General features: G+C 46.2%; 1 protein-coding gene across 2 annotated transcripts; it reads right to left on the bottom strand.

The window, feature by feature from the left end:
• Positions 1-3,006: 3,006 nt before the first annotated feature.
• On the bottom strand, positions 3,007-17,223 carry LOC134160116 (uncharacterized). Of its 2 annotated transcripts, XM_062611797.1 has the most exons (9): positions 17,038-17,223; positions 14,971-15,048; positions 10,384-10,495; positions 9,591-9,735; positions 8,480-8,593; positions 7,777-7,921; positions 6,225-6,373; positions 5,631-5,770; positions 3,007-4,381 (listed from the first exon to the last, which is right to left on the bottom strand). In XM_062611797.1, the coding sequence occupies exons 3-9, from the start codon at positions 10,487-10,489 to the stop codon at positions 4,275-4,277; spliced, it is 906 nt and encodes a 301-aa protein (XP_062467781.1). In that variant the 5' UTR covers positions 10,490-10,495; positions 14,971-15,048; positions 17,038-17,223; the 3' UTR covers positions 3,007-4,274. The 2 variants fall into 2 exon arrangements, with proteins under 2 accessions (XP_062467781.1, XP_062467786.1); XM_062611802.1 differs by lacking the exons at positions 14,971-15,048; positions 17,038-17,223 and adding an exon at positions 12,456-12,536.
• Positions 17,224-21,426: the final 4,203 nt, after the last annotated feature.

Raw genomic sequence — 21,426 nt, 5'->3', positions numbered from 1 at the left:
GCTTTTCACGGATGCTTTAATATAAAGTAATTAGTACCAAGGGTAGCACCAAGACAAGAACAAATCAGGTTGTAACACATCTCCTCTGCCTGGATGCTCCATTTTATGGGAGCCCAGCAGGAAAGCCTCCTGCCTGCACTCAGCTGAGCTCCATAGCCAAGAGCACCATGAAGGGAATGCAGTGCCCTAGGACTTAGGAAAGCACCACCCAGAGGTTGCTGCTGCTGGTGGAAGGTGTCAAAGGGATGCCTGCCCTGATCCCAGCATCTCCTCCACTCTTATGGGGGCTCAGGAGGAGCCGCCTGAGCCCTAAGCCAAGAAATGAGCATGTTTCCCTCTGGAAATCGCAAAGGCTTTAATGAGAGCCTGATCCAGGGCTCTATAAACTTCGTTTTTAGAGATTCCTTTTGAATTAACACATGTTCTCTCAGTTCAAATGCATATTTCCCCTGACCCACAGCCTATTTCACACAACATTCTTCCAAACCAGATTTTTCCCAGGAACTTTTACTGAAAACAACTGTCTCACAGCTTCAGTAATGTCTGGCTCAGCTGATACAGCCCTCCAGAGAAAATATTCCTAACTCAGGGGTCACCCTCGTATGGAGGCTTTCAGGCAAAGAGTGGGAAGGAGCCTGGGCAGGAGCTGGTCCCACCCAGGGGAAGGTGGCATCCCTGAGCATCCCTGGACTCAGCCCTGGGGTTGTCCAACTGATGTTGGCTTAGAGAGATCACCCTGCTTTTCCCTATCCCCCTGTTTAGCCACAAAGCAGATTCTTTCAGGGGATGACAAGTTTAAACCCAGCTTTTGGCATCCCAAAGGTACCCCTTCGCATCCCAGGAACCTTGCGTTTGCCAGCCCCACAGAGAGGTGCAGTGGCCCAGGGTACTTAGGTCACATCCCAGGCTATGAGACACACGAGCATGTAGCAGGGCCCTGAAATGCCTTTTCGTTTCAGAAACAAACCCAATTTTTTCAGGGTTTGGGTTCCTAAGGTCACCAGCTTTCCAAGAAATGCTAAATCCAGTAAAATTCACCCAAATCCTATAATCACTCAAGGAAACAAAGGCTAGACTGGTTATTTTTGCTCAAAAGTTGGCAGGTTTCCAGCCTCATGACACGCAGCTTAGCTGAAAGAGAACTCTCTTGTGGGCAAAACTATGCATCAGCGGGTTTGGTTGGGTTTGGGGTTTTGGGGGGAGGGGGAGGGAAAGGAAGAAATTAAGGCATTTCAGGGGGAAAAATAAAGCCTTTAAAATAGCCTTGAGGCTCTCTTTAGCCCTATGGCTGGAAGAAGAAGGTCCATGCTTACTCTATATCTGTTTTCTTCCCCACCCCACCTATAAGCGAAATGGGCAGGCAGGGTATTTTTAGGCTGCTGCTCCTGCCTCAGATGCAAGGAAAGGCACTGTTCCTAAAGCTGGCCAGAGCTCTGTGTGCTCAAACAGCAATGGGAACCTCTGCCAGCCCCTGCTCCAGGGATATAGTGCCTGGAGAGGGTTTTGGGGACCAGGAGCTCACTCGTGGGTGGCCAAATGGGGGTTGGGGCTAGCTAAGCTTTATCATTTGAGGGCAGCTGCCAGGGGCTTTCTCACAGGGAGGTCTGCAAAAGATGAACTGGGTGCTGCTGCAGCACCTCATCACTTTGATGCTTTCCTCATAGTTTGCTTTGGAGTGCTGAGGGTGGGAGAAAGAACACCCAGCTGTGTTCCATACACATCAAGGGGACCTCAGGAAAGGTGCTCCCAGCTCTGGGGTGCAGAGATGGGAACAAAGACACTTCACTCCCCGATGCCATTGCTCTTCTCCAAACCTTTCCTCAACCCTTAACAATTTCCTGTAAGTGCAAGGACCAGAACTGCACAGAGCCCTCAAGAGGTGGGTGCACATCTTTAGTAGCTTTAGAGGTGCACAAGGGTGTTCTCAATCCTACTCCTTTCCTAACCATCCCCAACACATGGGCTGCCTCTACTACTGCCAGATGTGGAAACACTTGGGTGAGAATGGCTACCATAGCTCCAAGCTTTCATGCCTGAGTGGCTCATTTGTAAGGTGAAGCACAGCCTGGTTTTCCCTTTATGCACTCTTTGGTACAACAGCTTCCACCATTTGTGCTGTTCACTTTCAGTTTCAGTAGAGCTTTATGCAATTCCCCAGTCATCCTTCTTTAGCATCCCAAATAACTGTCGATCATCAAATTATCCCTTGGGTTTTAATGCCTACATTACCCAGCTCAGGTCTAATGACACAGGCCACCAGCAACCTCTCTTCCTGGAGAGAAACACTCCCTCTGTTTCCCAGCTTTAATCAGATACAGGAGGACATTGCCCTTTGTGTCATAGCTCTAGAACATCTTTAGAAGCCAATGGCAATATAAAACAGTTCACCCTTACCAATATGCTTTTTGAGTCCTTAAGAGAACTCAAAGAGATTTGTGAGACATAAGTTGCTTCTGAAGAAGCCCCATTGACTCTCCTGGGGTAATTAATGCATTGATTACATCCTATGCTATAGCTTCTGGTCATTTGAAAGAAAGAAAGTCACTGAAGGCTTTGTTTAATGTCTGTGCAAAGGCAGTGCAGCTACCCTGGTCCAGGAGCTCTTGCATGAGAGGATGCAAAACACCTTCCAGGGCTCCCTGTGCTGCACAGCCTCGCACCAACTATTCACCTTGCCTGGACCCCTTAATCCACACACCAGCGGATTTAATACCACTGTATTAAAGGCAGCAGCTTATGGAGAGGCTGCTGGGCAGTTACCAGCAGGGCTCTTGGGAAGAAGAGCATGTAAGTAGAAGGGCCCTTCAGCACCCAAGTCTTCACCTTCAATGGTTGAGGAAAGCATGATCAGTGGAAGCACCTAGCTCCAGCAAGAGACCAGGGCCAGTGCAGAACCCCAAGCACAAATGAGGTAGCAGCCAGGACAGTTACTGCAGGTGGCTTACAGATGTAGTGGAAGAGCGGTGGAATTTGCCAATTTACTCAAAAATAAAACATGACAAAATGAGAGGAAGTGCATGACACCGATTTAGTTTTGTTAAATGTAAACGCTAGCACATGGTGTTTTAGACAATTTAACCTTTGTAATAGTGTTGCAATGAATTCAGCATCTGAAAGCATCTGCCATGTAGAAACACTTCCAGATAGCAGTGAGGCTCAAGTAGGCACAGGAAGTGGAGGCAGCGGTTTGACAACTCAGTCAACCCACGTTAAGGCTTCCTGTGGTGAAGCCGCATGAGAAAGCACCAATCCACGACGAACTCACGTTATCAGTTCAAGTGATTTTTTTCCTTAAACAGGCTTCCCTTTGAAGCAGCAGCTTCACCCCGGGGCAGGCACCACCTCATCTGCGCATCTCCTCCTGCCAGCATGGCTACAAACCGTTCTCCAGCAGGAGGCATCCACCCAGCGCAAACTGCACTGCACAGCTCAGGGAAAGGCATCCCACGGCTCCTGCCTGACCCAGATCTCTCCTGTCTTATAGGCTAGGGCAGGAACAGCGAAGCTGCTGCTATTGTGGGTCACAGACAGAGGCGGTGACACAGTGACTAACTTGAGAAAGGGAAAAAACAGGGCAGAGCCCCAGATGCTTCAGTGGATGCTGAAAGGTGAACGCATCTTCAATTTCCAGAGCTACAAATAAAAATAGGTTGAAGGCTTGCATTTGTGTCAGAAATATTCAGTCACTCCTCCTCTTCCCCCTTGGGTATCAAGCAGAGCTGACACAGCACAGGTAGATCTCCAGAGCTGTAGTATCTTTATGATGTGGGAAAAGCAGCAGGAAAGGGAGCAGTTGCTGCCTGCAGGATTCCTGCTCACACCACAGGGGCTTGCAGAAACCCAGCACTGAATGGCCAGAGGCATGACAGGAGTCTCACCGCTCACCTTGGCCTTAAGGAAAATTAGTGACCAAGGAAAAACCATACAGAAGTGCCTGTGCAAGCCCGCATAGTGCCTGTTGATAGTGCAACAGGTAGGGCCACAGCTCTATCCCAAACCTGTACAGGGCTATTCAGCTGAAGGGCCTTTTCCTGCACTGATCCAGAGTCAAACCAAATGAAGAAGGGCATGGATTCAAAGTGGGGCTGTGAGCAGCTGAGCTGAGGGAACTTAGAAGCAGGAGAGGTTTGCAGACAAGCATCTGTATTTGGAAGGGCAGAAATAGAGAGCATAAGGCAATTGATACTGGAAGGACAGACCAGCAGATGCCGGATCCTTTTTTCTCCATTTAAAGTATGTGCTACAACATGCCAGAGGTCTCAGGCCACTGTGCCCTATGGGTCTGGGTTTTCTGATGCTTCCAATGGTCTCCTAAAGTGTCTCCATGCAACAAGTCCCAGCCGAACAGCAAAAATGAAGCAAGTGATTGCCAACAGAACAACTAGAAAACAAACACAGAAGCACGTTAGTGCATGAGAAAGTCAGTCCCTCTTGTCACATCACAGCTCCTAGTACAGGAAGCATTCAGGGAAAGAGGAAAACAAGAAACCCCCTGTACAGGAGCCACTAACCCCCAGAGTTTCACTGCTATCCAGTCAAACAGCCAATGCTTCCAGGTCAAGGAATGTCTAAAGGGGGGGCTTTATGGACACAGAAATAAAAGTGCATTACATTAAGAAAACACTCCAGGAATAGTTGAACTATATAAAGAAACATGCACTAGTTTGGGAAAAGCACATTCCTGACCTACCAGCCAAACAAGCTGAACCACTAAAGATGCCATTGCAGGAACACAGTGTGCCAGATCACACATACCCTCACATTCCTGGTGGCCATAACCATCAGGAGATGTCTCCAGTGCCCTCATGCCTTTGGCAGACAGACTCTGCCAAGTCCTGTTGGGTTCTTTTGGGCACTACCAAGCTCCAGCTGCCCTTACAGCCAAGGGGAACACACACTGAAGGGACTGCAATGGTGCCAGTCCAGACATTAGCTTTAGCCACTGGTCCATGGCAGCTTCTGCTGACATTACAGTGGGAACAGGCATCTCGAACTGCTGCAGCAGGATCCAGAGCTCACACAGCTCAGTCCGTTTCATGCCAGCGTAACACCACTCAATGGCATAGCTTTTGCCAGACTGATTACACAGTATTTGGACAGCTTGAGCCCTTTTACAATGGATGACTACACTCAGCTACAGTGGCATGCAGCAACCAAACAATCCTGGGAAAACTGAAGGCTAGCCCAATTCTGCATAGGAGAGGAGCACGCACAGAGTTTTGAATGGTGAAATTTAAATACATCCCCTCTTTGGGTCAGAAGCTTATGTACTGACCCTATATCCTAAATGATATTAGAATAAATGGAAGTCCACAGCCTTCATCCCAGCCCTCCTCTTCCTTCAGCCCACCCTCTGTCAAATGGAGCTACAAACAGAGGACCCAAGTGGATAATGGAGAATTGAAGGATAAACATATTGCACTGGGAAGCGAACTTGAGGCAACACAAGGTTTGAAGTCAGCCCCAAGGCTCACGGGCAGTGATTTCTGCTCTACTCTTTACTTTGCAAGATTAATATCTTCTAATAAATCCCTCTAAATACTACTTTCCTGCCCTTAATAAACAGGAAAGATGTAGAAGTGTTTTCTCTCCTCCTTTTACAAGAGTTGGAAACAGCCCAAAAGATTCACCTATAAAAACACCATTTGTTGTTGGGAATGAAAACAAGAAGTTCTTGCATGCGCTGCCAGTCAGAGCTGTTATGACCACTGGGTAGACTGTGATGTTATAGCGGACATACTGGTCAAGGACAAAGTTTTCTAGATAAAACCTGTGAAGAAAAAGAGGCAAAGTAAATCTTTTCACCATACTTTGATTCCTTAAAGGAATTAGACAAAGATTTTTTTCTCTTTTGGCAGGCCAGTTTGGACCAGAATCCAAAATTGTTCAATTACCTAGATTGAGAAGATAATTTTTTATTAGAAGTTTAGGTGGAAAAGCCATGTTTCATATTGTTTTCCATATCAAGCCCTCATACATAAAATTAGGGCAGGTTGGGCTCATCCAAGCAATCTATTCCTGGCCCACAGCATGTGCTTATTGGCATTGCTGAGGGTCATGGAAGAAGAGCTAAGCACAGGGTCCTTGCTCATCTGCCATGAATTATAAGAAGCCATTGTACTGTGTGCTGGTACACGGACAGACTGTGAGTGAATTGGCACAGATAGTCCAGGCCATTTGTGAGAGGTTGGAAGGGTTTGGTGGGAACCCATGAGGATGCTTACCATATTAATAGGCTGAGACCAAGGATGCTGAGACAAGCAGTCGTTGCTGTCTCATTGGCCACATTCCACTTGTAGATCAGCACAACAGCAAAGTTCAGCAGGGTGGCAATGCTGGTCCATGTTGCATACAGCGCCAGCCCATTCTGGACCTACCAAATGGCACAGCAAGATGACAACCAGTGATAAAAAAAGGCGATTCCCAATTGTCTTTGGTGATCCATAGGTACTTTGGCAATTAAACCAGCCTTCTGGACCCAGCTGCAGGGAAAGCCCCTCAACACTGAGAAGGGTTAAAGCCTTGGGTTGCTCAAAGTACCCCAGAAATCCACCCCAGCTGCAGCTGCAGGATTCCACATATAAAGCCCTGTAATCCCATCATGGACTTCCCATCCACACCCCAAAGCATACAGTCCGCCTGGCTGCGCAGCCCAGTTGTTGCAGGCTGCTGTAACTGGTGGAGAGAAAGCTTTCTGGATCTTAGCAACCTCCCAGCAAATATCTTTGCTACATGGAGCCTGAAGCAGGTACTATCAAGGGCTGGAATCACCCCTGAGCAAGGATGGGGAACCCAGCTATTCCCATTTCCTGTGTTACAGTGCAGTACAATAGCATAAAGAACAGCCTGCTCCCAGTTTGTACCAAGAGATGCAGACACATTTCCAGCAGGGTTGGTAAGAACTTTTCTATCCAAACCCTCCCAGCTTTGCAGACTCCCCCTTCACCAAAAACCCTCCTAGCTCCTTGGATGAGCATGTTAAGTTCTGTCACTGAACAATGTCAACATCAAGCAAAGGAATCAAAGGTGGTTAAAGCACACACAGGCATGGAAGGAACTGCAGAGCGAGGTTAAAGCACACACAGGCATGGAAGGAACTGCAGAGCGAGGTGTCCTGGGTGGGGAGGAAGGGGTCAGGGTGGTAGGTTTGAGCTAGGAGAGAGGAACAGGGGAGGAACAAAGGAGTGGTGAAGAGTATGTTTGTGTTCTCTGTGCAGTTTGCCAAACAAACACCCACTCTTCTCAAGGACAGCAGAATCATCATTTCCTTCCAGAATTTGGCAAAATTAAAGGCAGATGCACTTGAAACCTTGAGCAGTGTACAAGAAATAGATAGCTTCTTGCAATCACATACAAGGGACATCATCAACTACAGCAACAGAAGCCACCCTTAGCAATGGCTTTTCCCTCTGCAAGAAATGTTCTTCCCATACCAAACACAGGTCTGCGCTGAAGTCTTCACGCTTCACAGGAAACTTAATTCTGTAGCAGCTGGAGAAGTGCAAGGGATGTATTGCTCTGAATCTTTCCCATTATCATAGAATGATAGAATCATAGAATCAACTAGGTTAGAAAAGACCTTTAAGACCAAAAATCAAGATTATGCCCAATAAGAAAGATGCAATTAAGCTTGTGCACACCTGCAACAAGCACAAGGTGAAGTCAGCGCAAAAGCCTTTCCTTACCCATCTCCTGCCATTAAGCCTCTCTTGGTACCTGCAGCACTGCACAGAGCTTTTAGCATTTACCAACAACCTTTTGCCAAATGTCACCTACTAGGATGCGGATGAGCCAGAGCTCAGCTTTGTGGCCCTTCACAAGCCACGAGGAATGGGCATTCAAGGCTCGGTGTGAAATGATGAGGCAGACAAACGTAGTAAGAGTGAGAGCTACCAGGAGCACCAGGGCTGGGAGGAGGCATCTAGGACAAAGAACACACACACAGAGCATACATTTTTTCAGTGGTGCCTTAATGCCTTAATTCATAGCTTTAGTGTTTGCTGGCTTTAAGTTAATCAGCCTTTAATAAAGGTAATCACTCCATGGAGCCTTCATTTTAACATATTGCTGCTCTACTCTGCTCATCACAAAGTTATTATTTTCCTGGCTGCAACTGATTTCTTCATCTCTTGACAGTGGTGTTATTATAAGCCCTTCATGTGACCATGATTATGAAAACAAACCAAGACAAGGAGCTTAACTGTATTTATGAAGAGAGGCACAGCTCCTGTCTTACCTGTGGAGGAAAAAGAACATGGAACAGCAGCAACTTTAGGGGATCTTAGACTTCAATAACCAATCCACCTTATGGGCAAGATAATACTGTGCCAAACTTTTACAAAGGCTACCTTTAGCTAAGGCCTGCCTTGAAGTTTTGCAGGTCTGATTACGTGTTCACACAGAAGGGAAGGGCAAAAGAGAGTATTCGGACAGTACCAACAAGAGGTTTAGAAAGCATTTGTAACAAAAAGCAACTTACTCTCGGTCCCACAGAAACAGCCATGAAATATTGAGGCCATTGTTGAGTATCCACACTGTGTAAAAAGATATTGGCAGCAAGTCCGGCTTTATGCAGGCACATCCAAATTCATTCCTGCCAGGAAAAGTGGTTATGGAGAAAGGCATTTTTCTTCTGCATTGACCAACCAAGATTTCCTGCCCTCATTTTCCTCATACTAACAGGGACTCTACACTGGAGTTAAGTATTTCAGCCTAAATCAGACTATTTCCCCTCTGCATCCTTCTCAGACACACAGTCCTTGTGACTTTCCCCATCAGAACGTTGTCCCACAATACAGAACTTGCTGGTCTCTGCACATAACTAAGGACTGCTCCACAGATGATGCAAAGCTTGTGACACTGGTGGTGGTAGCAATGGTGTGATCATAGGATTTCAGCCCAGTTCCCAGGGAGAAAAGGTTTATGGGATCATAGTGTGAGCGCATATGTATGTACACATTTTATGTGTGCACACATACATGTATATGGACTTGATCACTTTTGTACAAACACATACATCATTCTTCTCTCAACCTTCAGTATTGCCAACTGAGAAATTATTACAAGTCATGTGAAAACAGCAGATACTTAAACTAAGCAGTCCATGGTCCCCCTTGACAGAAGAGCTGCAATGTAAGTGTATTCCACAGAAGACATCACAATACTACAGATACTACATGGTAGTACATGAGGCAGTTATTGATCTTACAGCCCCAAAACTTCCCAATGCCAAATCTCTGATCTCTAACAGCAAGTAAACTCAAAGCATTAGCTCCATAACTCATTAATTTTTGCCCCTATGGATTCTCAGCCTCTAGCAGTGGGTAAATACTACGGATAACAGATCACATGAATCAGTGGAAACCAGGCCTCACGCTCTGTAACATGTCTGCACATTACAACAGTTCATGTACGCCTCCAAACTGCTTCTCAGCTTTGATGCTGAACCTAAAAGATGCTGAACTTCAGCATGTCAAGGGGAATGACAGCGGTTTTACTCTGATTAGGAGGCCCAGAAAAGGGAGTAAGAGACTGAACTACAGAAGGGAAACACCATTATCTCTTATGTGTACCATAAGCAGGGCAAATACCTTCGACAGATCCCCGACAAGGCGTAGAGAAGCCAGGCAAGCTGCCAGGCATAGATGACATTCCAGATGAGGAAAGTCCAGCCAGCTGGTGTGAAGTCAGTGTTGTACTTGGCCGAGATGTTTCCAGGGGTTGACCTGAACAGACCTGTGGTGGTGAACGTTATTGCAGGTAAAAGTGTTATTACATACCAAGGATGGGGAAAGACCCCTGAATTCCCTCATCCTGTAATCTTCCTCAAGGCTTAGGCCACACCTCAGTGGATCTGAGGGAGATGAAAGGATGCCTGAGGTGAAAACAAGCCATGTGCTGCAGTTGGCTCTGCTTTAGACACCCGTTACAGAATCACTGTCCCGACGGGGATCCCTCAGCACCTTCCCTCTTACACAGAACCAGAAAAGCCAGTTGCATGCAGAAGCCAGAGAGAAGCACAATGCCCATTTCTGACAGTTTCAGCTGGGAAGCGTTCAAACCAGGCGCCACTGCCCTCAATAAACATACAGCAGCTTTCACCAGGATGGAAGGGCACTGTATGCAAAGTCTGCCTTTCACCTGCCACTAGACCCAGGTTCACCCAGGACAAGACCATTTACTTGGATTTCAAGGACTGGATTTCAGTCCCCTGGCTGTAATTCCTGGAGGATGCACCAGCTGCTTCCAGCTTTCAAAGATAAAGGTGTGTTTGGAGAAGCAGTGTGGTTAGAAACAGATCTAACCCACCTAAGGCACCGTAAATCATCAAATGATGTAATGCATGAAATCCACCTCTAAACAAAGCCAGTTTGTTTGCATTACCTTTGAACGTCCCAGTGGCATCTCCAGCATTCAGTGTCACTACAGCCACAAAAACAGCCAGAGCCAGAAGCATCACCAGAATCTTCAGCTTGTGCATGGCATCCATTTTATCCTGCAACAAATTAGAGGTATTTTTTGGCTATCCTGATGCATGGCTGGGTTTGTTCCATGTCCCAGAGACTGTTTTCGAAATTGCATTGTAAGTTCCCCAGTTTTTACTGCTGACTTACTTGTGGTGTTTTCATAAGAACCAAAAAGGCCTTGCATGGGCTAGGAGCATCTGCCTTTGAACCAGCATCCTCTTGACAGTGTCAGCAGCCCAGAAAACTGCCCCAAAGCAGGGCAAACCACCGATACCTCCCCAGAATCCTCTTCCAATAACTCAAGGATTTCTAGTGGTAGCATCTTTAATAGTGTCTCGGCGAGGTTTAAGTCTGCAAACTCTCCCCAGCTCATTGGATCACTTCATGGATCTGGAAAAACCGGTCTCCATGTCTGAGATTTTCTGTTAACAACCTTCACCAGCCCCTAGGACTGCAATGGCTCCCCCATGACTTTCGGATGGGGAGCAAACACTACAAATACCTAGGAAGGCTGCTGGGTTCTGGACAACACTGACCCACAGAAGCAGGGAGACCTGGCTAGGCTGCAGAGCAGCCTGCTCTGCCACCACCCATCCCTTACTGGCATAGTGCAAGAGAGAGCTTGGGTTTGGCTATGGATGTATTGCACAGGGTTTAAGACCTAAATAATTAGCAAGTGTAAGTGTCATCCCATCTTATCTTACACAGCTGTTGCAGTTTTAGTGAAGAAAACAGCCTATCAGTTTTGCCCACTTTAGGAAGAAATATGAAAACCTTAGGCTTGGCTTTGCAGGCAGGTCCCTTTGGGCTCAATGTAGCTTTTCACATTTACCTCTAATCCTACAGCGCCTACAAAATAACTTCTCATGATGGTACGACCTCCATTTCTACTGGCTGCAAGTAAGATTTAAAGGCTTTATAGGTTTACTATTTATTTAAAGAACTTTATAGGTTATACAAACTACACACTACAGTTTTTCAAGGTTTATACATAGTGACTTGAGCTCTCCCAAGTGATCTCCATTAGTCCAGCATTTGTTCTATCAAGGAAAAGTTGTATGCCACCTGCAAGAGTAAGCCTACATGCATCCACACTATAGGCAACAGCTTTATTTCCCTCTCACAGTTCAGTACTTGAATGGCCTTCTCTATACAATGGCACTTCAGTGCCTTCCAGGCATCAGATAGTAACTGGAATGGCAGGAATAACTGAGTTGTTCCAAGCTGCTCAGCGTTGAACTAATAAACTCCAGTCCCCACTTCAACAGATGCTTTTATAGTCCTGGGCTTTGTTCATGGGCTGAGCTGCATCCAGACACATCACAAGGAAGTGGGAGGGGAAATTCTGCTTTCTGTAAATCCCTGCAAGCTTTTCCCTTTCCAGGTCCATCAAAACAGAAACCTGTCTTTAAAATTTAAAATCCTATGTGGAAGAACTCATTTAACTCAAGATGTCAAACCCCAAAACGCAGTCGTCAGTGGATACACAGCAAGCTCTGAAAAGGAAAATCCACTTGCACTGTTAAAGATACCACTTCTGTCTCAGGAAATAACTGACCTGCAGATTCCAGAAGGCAAGGAAAACATAGAATTGGAAATATCACTGCACGCTTGTCCTGTTCTTGTATTCTTTCCTGGAACATTGACTTATGGCCACTCCAAAACAGCACATGGGAATAGATGGTCCTTTGATTTCACTGTCAGGCTAAATCTGTGTTCTCCCGACAGTGCTGTAATTGAATTCAGCACCACATTTCTCTTTTCCCAGCATATTTGGAAGAGACTTGATTACACAGCTTCACAGAAGCCCATGCTTGCTTACAGAAGCCCAGGAGGAGAGTCCTATTTTAAAACCAATCGATAGTTTCACTACTGTCTGCCACCTCCTGCCTCCCTCTATTTATCGCCAGCAGTACACATCTGCAGTATTTCCCTGCCTGCAGTTATCACTCACAAACACCCTTTAGAAGAATCAGGAATACTACTCACAAGGATCCACACAGGCTTGTTGGCGGCGTCTCACAGCTGTAACTCAGCTACCACCAGTGCCGAGGAATCTCTGCTGCTCAGAGAGATTTTAGACAGCTCGCAGCAGACCGATAATCACGCATCAATGTGAAACCACAGCAGTCAGACACTTCCTGCCCGAGCTGCAGCCTCCAGTTGGCTGAAGCCTCCCCAAAACAATCACTTTTATCTTACATAAGTGCTTACTTAACTAGGGCCTTTTGTAACAGGCAGAGCAAGGCACGCTCCCAACTTGCTGGCAACACAAGATAAAGAGTGTGTGCTCTCCGGCTTCCGCCTGCTTCGTCTTTCCCCATCTCTACCACAAGGAGGGAAGCTCAGCGCTCCACTGCAAAGTACTGCATCTCGAGCTGATAGCTAGGGCAGCATTCCTGTGTGGGAATGGGGACACGCAGAGGGATAGCCGCAAGAACAGCCTGGGTTTGGCGTTTGGGGAAGCTGGAGAGTTAACAGACAGCAAGGAATGGGTCCTGTGAGCAGCTACAGATCTTCCTATAGCCACAGATGGAGCTAAAAGCTAAGCTTCTCTCAGGACTGGGCACTTGGGGACACTTTATAGTGCTAAACATCATAGCTATGAGTAACTTCTCTTGCATAGCAAGCACATGTATAGCTATCTTGTATTTTTATAGTTCATATCTATTCCTTGCAGGACAACACATACTGTTGAAAATCCCTGAACCTGGCCTTAAAGCTGGACTTTCAGGAATTACTACATCTGAAGGACTCTAGAAACCACAGGGAGAATCTTCCTCATGTCAGAGCCAGAAGGAAAAGGCAGGCAAGAAGATAACCCCAAACCTGAAGTACTTCATGGGCTTTTCCAAGATTTATTTTAAGATATTGTTTTCAAGCACTTTGTACAAGTAAAGTTTTTGTTCACAGATACAGAAAAGGCACCTACCCCCCATTACAAGCCAGTCCCACAAGAACAGAGCAAGCCACACTAGCTGATCAGTCTCTCCCTGCATCTCTACCTGCTACAGGACTGCAGCCTCACCACATCCACTCCATTCATTTTATGTTTCTGCTTGTTTCCCCTCAAATTTAAATGATTATGGCCAATCAAAAACATGCTTCATCATCAAGGTGTTCCTTATCCTGTGCAACTACAGTGCCTACCAAGCAGTCTTGCTGGGGACTTCTGCACATCAAATATAAAGGCAGTGAATAAACTAGCACCTATCTTCAAGCATTAGAAGCAACATCATGGGGCTGGGAACAAACCCTTCTGGAGCTTCCTTGGCCTTTGGAACAGGAACACAAAGCTTAGTTGAACATGGATTTGCCAACTGCAGAGAAGGGCAGGGTATCCAGCCAACACAGCCGTTGCCCCTTATCAGTGTAGGTCTGCAGTCCTCCCTTTGAAGGTATTCTGATGAGGAAAGCAATGCCTTAAGTATGATTATTTCATATCGGCCAGATATTATGCTCTTCACACTGATCACAAACTGCTCATGCATCACCTGTTCCTTGAAGAAAACTAAGGCCTGAACTCAGTGTGGTGAAGGAACCTTTCCTGTTTTCACTTTGTGTATCCCACCAGCTACATACATGGTCACTCCTCTTCCCTAGAAATGGCCCTTGAGTTTCAAGTTTACAGTTTATAAGCACTGTTACAGCAAGTATGGGCTGAAATACAAGTAGAACCCTCTTCCTAGTATATTAAAACCTACAGTGCACTTTTTCCACACTGGTCCATGCCTTATTTATAGACTACTGTATATAGTATGCATATAGGTCCTGGTTTCAGCTGAATAGCGTTAATTTTCTTCCCAATAGCTGGTATCCATATATATATACACACATATATATATATATACACACACACACATATATATATATATATATATATCTGTTTTTACTCATCAGATAGTCTAAATGACCTCAGCATGTTAGATACTGCATTTTCATCCAGTGAATAGGTGGCCTGAAGCTCTTCACTTGATGCAGACAAGTTTATCTCATACATGCCTGTTAGGCACAGCTGATCAGCTAGGTCCACACTGATTTATATCCAAGGCAAGTTTTGTGCAGGAAACATTGGCCAAGTGGGAGAACCAACACATTTTTCTGTCCCATGTTCTTGCTGGTCATTTCATAATGCATCTGTTTTGTGGCAGAGACAAGTGGAACCAATGCCACCAGAGCATTGCCCTTGTCCTGTTTCCACAGGAAGCCAGGCAGAAGCTTTAGGCTCTCATTCTGGGTTTCAAAGCTATTTTCTGAGAATAAACTGTGACATGGGCCTTTGATGAAATATTCAGTTATTTTACCATGCAGCTTTACAGAAATCCCCTAAAGTATGTTAGTGGAGTACAGTGGAATGTACTTAGTGCTTATAAATGTGTTAAAACTGAACAGCTCTTGCTTCGCTAGGCTGCACAGTGTTGCCAGATGTGGGATGCTTGGTGCAGCTACAGCTCTAAGATAACAGTGTCCAACTCGAAAGCAAGCATTCATGGAAAGGCCCTACCTTTCTAGTGCGTCTTCACTGAAACAACTTTTAGACTTATATCTTCCACAGGGATTTCAGTTGAAAATCCTTGCTGGCCTGTTGAGGAAGAAAAATTGTATTATTAGATGAGTGACGGATGCAGTTATATACATTTCAGCCTCAATGTTTATATGTACAAAGGGAAGCATAATATAATTCACATTCATGAAAGGATGCGTTTTGAAATCAAGATACTCAGCAACAAGGCTGAATGAAATCACGATCCCACAATACATCCAGTGTTCAGTACTTCAAGACAAGCTGCTTTGGTTTAAAAGTAAGTTTGTATTGATCCATGATAGAGGAAAACAGTTTACAGCTAGCAACCATCAAAGCAGTTTTCCACTGATAAGCAAAGGAATTTACAGACTCTCTTCCTGTACTACCAAAAACTTTTAAAGGGTCCATCTTCAGAGCCTCCGTTTGCAATTTACTAAAGGAAAAGAGGAAAAAAGTTGCTTTTCAAGGGGGAAAGGAGATCTACCATGCCCATCCCTCCCCACGCACGCTCCCTGCAGCACCGTGATGTGCTCCACCAGCACCAGGGCACCTCAGACACCAGTTCACACGCAATAGCAGGACTGGTTGCAATGGGACCACAGCTCCACTGTCACTCACCTGTGCACTAGAAAGCAGTGCGAGCACTTACAAGGTGCTGAGCTAGCACAGGCAGACTTCATACTGGAATTAAAGCCCTGACAAGAGGAAGATCTTTTTTAAAGAGAAAAAGAAAACCATGATCTCTCCTTGTAGCAGCTGAAATAAGACATTATGAGCAGAGACAGCTCGAGCCCAGCACAGAAAGCTGAAGACAATCACTTTCTACCTGAAGTGACCACTGTGGAGGCCCTGTTCTTTATTTTGAGTCATTTTGCACTGTGCAGGCACCGAGACAAGTCCACCTGTGGCCAGCTCACCCTGTTCATGGCACACACTGTCACTAGCAGCAAACTCCAGGATGCAAAGCACTAGAAAAGCCACTTTTCCTCACCAGGGGACACTTTACTGTCATCCAGGTCAGAGGTATTTCTCTCTTAACAGGAGACAGCAGAAACAGTTGAACAAAACCAGGGCCAGGGTATGGTTATATTAGCTTCCAGCCAAGCAACTCAAAATACAGCAGCCTATGAAAAGGAGAAGCTCTCGACATCAAAGGATGTGCACAGGCAGGGAAGAGCTGACCTGAAGTGAGTCCCAAATGCAGATGTAAGATACAACCTGTACAACTCCTTGTCCAGATACAGTCACCAGCAAGGATTCCTGGGGCAAGTCAGAATCTCCTTGCCCTGTCCCACAGCAAGCCAGGAGCTCAGCAGCTCCAGACCAACAGAGCCTTTTGTTCCCATGACCAGCACTGATGGGTTTAAATCCAAAAAGCATCCCCTGCCCCTGGAGCTCCAGTTTAATCTTTATAGCTGCTTGCTTCAACTCCAGCCTTTCCTGATGGGAAACAGGCACCCAGGAGTCAGTAAACCCATTGGAAATTGTTTTCAGGTCAGGTTCAGCAAATGTTGACAACCAAATATACTAATCTGCTAACAATAGCTCAAGCATCCTAATCCTGCAGTGGGTTAATCCGAGTGCCTTCAGTGCCAAGGATTAGCTTTTCCTCGCTGCTAGAAGGGATGGGATTTGCCCGGGTGCACTAGGATGGACATGCAGTGGAGAGGATCTGTGCTAGCAATCCCCTTTGTGCATTTTAAGAAGGAAAATCATCTGCTTTTTATTGTTGGAGAACAGAACAGGCCCACCCTTTGGCAGCCGGGAAAACACCCTAGGCTTGAGGGAGCAAGAAAGGCAATAGGAATCCACTACCCACTTATTCTCAACCAGACTTTCAGGCACCTGCCGTGCTGAAACTCACTGACTGATCTCCAAATCTTTACATTGAACTCTAGAGTAAGGACATTGCTGAAATTACATTTAAGTAACTCAAAACTAACCCCTACCCCACTCTTGAGAGAAAGGAAAAAGACAAAGCTCTTCTGTCTTTAAGCTAAGCATAATGAGGCAGACTGAAAATACTCCCCAGATGTTCTCACTTACTGGTTAACCATTGGTAAGTTGCCTTCAAGGGCAGCCCAGAAGTCTGCAGCAGTGTCTGGCAGGCAGCATCCACAGCATCAGACCAGGAGCAGGCAGCACCCAGCTATGAGAAACCAGAAGCTCTCCTGTGCAACCCACCCCTTTGAACAGGATGACTGTGAAGAGATGACAAGAACATCATTAAGCAGGGATGAGCAAGGACACATTTATATGGCTGGATAATCTTCGTTTTGGAAACTTTAGTTTATTCAATCGCGTCACTGCTGTTGCTCACAGAACTGCCCCATGTCCTCCTCTGACACTGAAGGAGTGACACACAACCAACCGCATCCACTCAATACCTTGTTTGACCAGCATCACTTCTGTATCCTTATTGACTTTAAGGATACACACATATTAGCCTCCTGGGCAGCTTCTCTCTGCCCTCACCACTGTCACCCCGAATGCTTCACAAGCATTGACAACTCCATCAGAAAGAGAAAAGGCACGGGGGAAACAAGCCCCTTGCACTGACAGCAGCACAGCAGATGTCCATAAGCAGTCAGTGGGGCTACTTCACAGTCCACACGGTCACCCAGCATGACCAGGAATAGAGACAGACAGCAAGGGAGAAAAGGCACCTGGATTGCAGTCAGGGCACAAGTTTCTCTGATTTCCATGAAAGCAGAGAGCTGCCTTTATTTTATAGCTGCAGCATTCAGGTCAGCAAGAACCTTTCATGCAGAAAGCCTGCTTCATAACCTGGATGGCCTGATTTCCTTTATAGCATTTTTGTGGCACTTTATATGCTTAAATGAAGAAGTGTCACCTCCAATGGACAGCATCCAATGCACCTCTCACACGGGCAATGTGCATCTGAAGCCCGGCTTTTAGAAAATGAGAAACACAGCAAACATTTTGATTGCAGTGACTTTCCTACAAGAGGAAAGCGCGAAGCTTAAACAGACCAGTTCACAGCAGTTGAATACCTGGCTTTAGTATGAATACTCCTTTAACAGAACAATTTTGCAATCTAATTATTTAGGGTTTTTTTTAAAGGCAACTGTAGGATATATAAAATACCATCACATGGATATATATCACCTCCTACATGAATCATTGGCAGAACTAGAACATTTAGTTCCATCATTGTGGAAAATGAGTGGAACAAAGCTCATCGCAAGGCCTTACAGATAAGGAAGGCGATTTTTACTGAAAAGAATCCAATGAGGCTGTGTGGATCCACAAAGAATACACCAAGCTGTGTGGTTCGGTTGATACGCTGGAGGGAAGGAATGCCATCCAGAGGGACCTCGACACGCTTGTGAGGTGGGCTGATGCCAACCTCATGAGGTTTAACCATGCCAAGTGCAAGGTCCTACACCTGGGTGGGAGCAATCCCAGGCACAGCTACAGGTTGGGCAGAGAAGAGATTCAGAGCAGCCCTGTGGAGAAGGACTTGGGGGTGTTGGTTGATGAGAAAATGAACAAGAGCCAGCTTCAGTGTGCACTCGCAGCCCAGAAAGCCAACCGTATCCTGAGCTGCATCCAAAGGAGCGTGACCAGCAGGTCGAAGGAGGTGATCCTGCCCCTCTACTCTGCTCTTGTGAGACCTCACTTGGAGTATTGTGTGCAGTTCTGGTGTCCTCAACATAAAAAGGACATGGAACTGTTGCAACAAGTCCAGAGAAGGGCCACAAGGATGATCAGGGGACTGGAGCACCTCCCGTATGAAGACAGGATGAGGAAGTTGGGGCTGTTCAGCCTGGAGAAGAGAAGGCTGCCTGGAGACCTCATAGCAGCCTTCCAGTATCTGAAGGGGGCCTATAGGGATGCTGGGGAGGGACTCTTCATTAGGAACTGTAGCGATAGGACAAGGGGTAACGGGTTAAAACTTAAACAGGGGAAGTTTAGATTGGATATAAGGAAGAAGTTCTTTCCTGTTAGGGTGGTGAGGCACTGGAATGGGTTGCCCAGGGAGGTTGTGAATGCTCCATCCCTCGCAGTGCTCAAGGCCAGGTTGGACAGAGCCTTGGGTGACATGGTTTAGTGTGAGGTGTCCCTGCCCATGGCAGGGGGGTTTGGAACTAGATGATCTTCAGGTCCTTTCCAACCCTAACTATTCTGTGATTCTATAAGTTGATTCTATCCCATTCCCACTCTTCATCAACATACACACAGGCAAACAGCCATATGCATCCGTCTCGGTGCAGCAGAAAGCACGTGGAGGAAGACCATCACAGCCTCACTGCATCTTCTGGGCTCCTCTACATCTGAACACATCTTTTACACCCTTTAGCAGTGGATACTACAATCAGTGTTGTACCTCACTGTCTGGCCTCACCCATCAAAGAGTTTCAGGCAAAACCGAGTCTTTTACTTGCCCTGTCTGGGTATTTCACAGCCTCAACAGTGTTGGTCATCATCTTGATACCTTACCTCTACAGCTGCAGTTTGTTCTTTGTCCTCTGAGTATTTGTGTAAAACATGTGGTGGTTCTGCAGTCACTGACACATGCCTCTCCTTTAACCGTTCATATGCTGTTTTCCTGGCATCTTCAGCCATATATTGCCATTATCACATAATATGCTAGCATTTCTGTCACGAGCCTCCACATGAGGCAGGTCTTAACCACAGGAGGTCCTGGCACAGCTAATACAAGTTGAAAGCAATTCGCTTCCTGTGGACCAGGGAACAACCCTGGCAGCGAATTATGCAGCTTCTGGCCATACTGAAATGCAGAGGTTGAAGTTTTCTGTCTATTGTGGCAGATTCTAGACAGCAGTCCTTCCAGTTGGGTCTCTTGTGTAGACGTTACCATACAAGCCTCGTTCACCCTTTTTCCTGTATCCCCCATCCTTGCCTGTGCATCTGCTCACCTCTCTCAATTCTCATTATTCCACACAACTGCCCCATCCCCTTCCTCTTAGGGAAAACCCCATTTCTAAAAGCTGCATCTGCCAGCCTCTATCCTTGCCTCTCCCACAAGGGTGTGGATAAGGATTTTTAGACCCATAACTTGACAGAATGACTTGGCTCCTTTAAGGCAAAAAACATACCGTTTGCTCTGGGTTGATCTTCCAACCAAATTTTCAACTGCCTTTCAGAACATGGAAGTGTTAAAATAATCAGTTATTTCAGTCAAAGACTTAAGACAAAGCATCAGTTTCCTCCTAAGCCTAGTGAAAAACAGCAAGACCTTTTGTACTGCAGCTTCTCAGAAACAAGCTAAGCCCGAGGCAAGCAAAAAAACAATGGAAAACAGCAGCAACAAGGGAAAACTGCAGCCAAAGGAGAAATTTCAGTTAAGCCAGAAGTGAGGAAATAGAGCTTTAGCAGGAAGCATAAGGATGCCATAACTGCAAACAATGTTGTCGTTTTTTGCCTACAGTAAATGCATTTATGATTGAAGACACATGCATGCACACCCGCACATCTAGATCCTCACAGAGCACTCTGCAGCCTCCCCAGGGTCATGCAGTAGGCTGGTTTTCTCATTCAGGCTGGAGACCAAGCATGACCATGGAAAGCCAGCTGAAGACAAGGGCTTTACCTCAAGAAGGTGAAATGCAGTTTCTCATGGAAGCATTTATGAGGCTACAAAGCCCTTGTCACACACTGCTTATGTCTTGCCTACTCCTGCAAACGGAGATCAGGATCTAACTCAGTACATCTGCTGCTTTAGGGTAACCTTTTCTGGACTGAGATGCAGCTTGTTCTTTGGAGGGACTGGAATTCCTTCCTTGGGTAACATCAGAAGGTGTCTAAAGAATAGGCATCCTCATAGCAGCCTTCCAGGATCTGAAGGGGGCCTATAGGGATGCTGGGGAGGGACTCTTCATTAGGGACTGCAGTGATAGGACAAGGGGTAACAGGTTCAAACTTAAACAGGGGAAGTTTAGGATTGGATATAAGGGGAAAATTCTTTCCTGTTAGGGTGGTGAGACACTGGAATGGGTTGCCCAGGGAGGTTGTGAATGCTCCATCCCTGGCAGTGTTCAAGACCAGGTTGGGCAGAGCCTTGGGTGAGATGGTTTAGTGTGAGGTGTCCCTGCCCATGGCAGGGGGGTTGGAACTAGCTGATCTTAAGGTCCTTTCCAACCCTAACTATTCTATGATTCTACGATCCAGAAAGGTCAGCAGCAATATCAGATACCTCTTTTGAAAGCCACTAGCAGCAGCTTGATGAGGACTGAGCTCCCACAGGGTCAACAAAAGCCAACCAGAGTCCCAGCTCTGCACGCCTTGGAGAGGTAACATCAGTTCTGCAACACCAGCCTCTTACCACATTTTCCACTGAACACCAAGAAACTGGGTTGTCTTAGTCCAAACACCCTTCAGGGTTATCATGGTGTTCCTCTGCACAACTCAGTCTTCAAAGCAGTGCCTGCCCTTCCTCCTTTCCTTCCT

This window comes from Pezoporus occidentalis, unplaced genomic scaffold (assembly GCF_034315485.1).
Source record: "Pezoporus occidentalis ecotype Australia unplaced genomic scaffold, CSIRO_AGI_Poc_V1 ctg10, whole genome shotgun sequence".
Taxonomy (NCBI): Eukaryota; Metazoa; Chordata; class Aves; order Psittaciformes; family Psittacidae; genus Pezoporus; species Pezoporus occidentalis.
The sequence above is the reverse complement of the archived record's forward strand: the minus strand, read 5'-3'. Positions and strand labels throughout refer to the sequence as shown.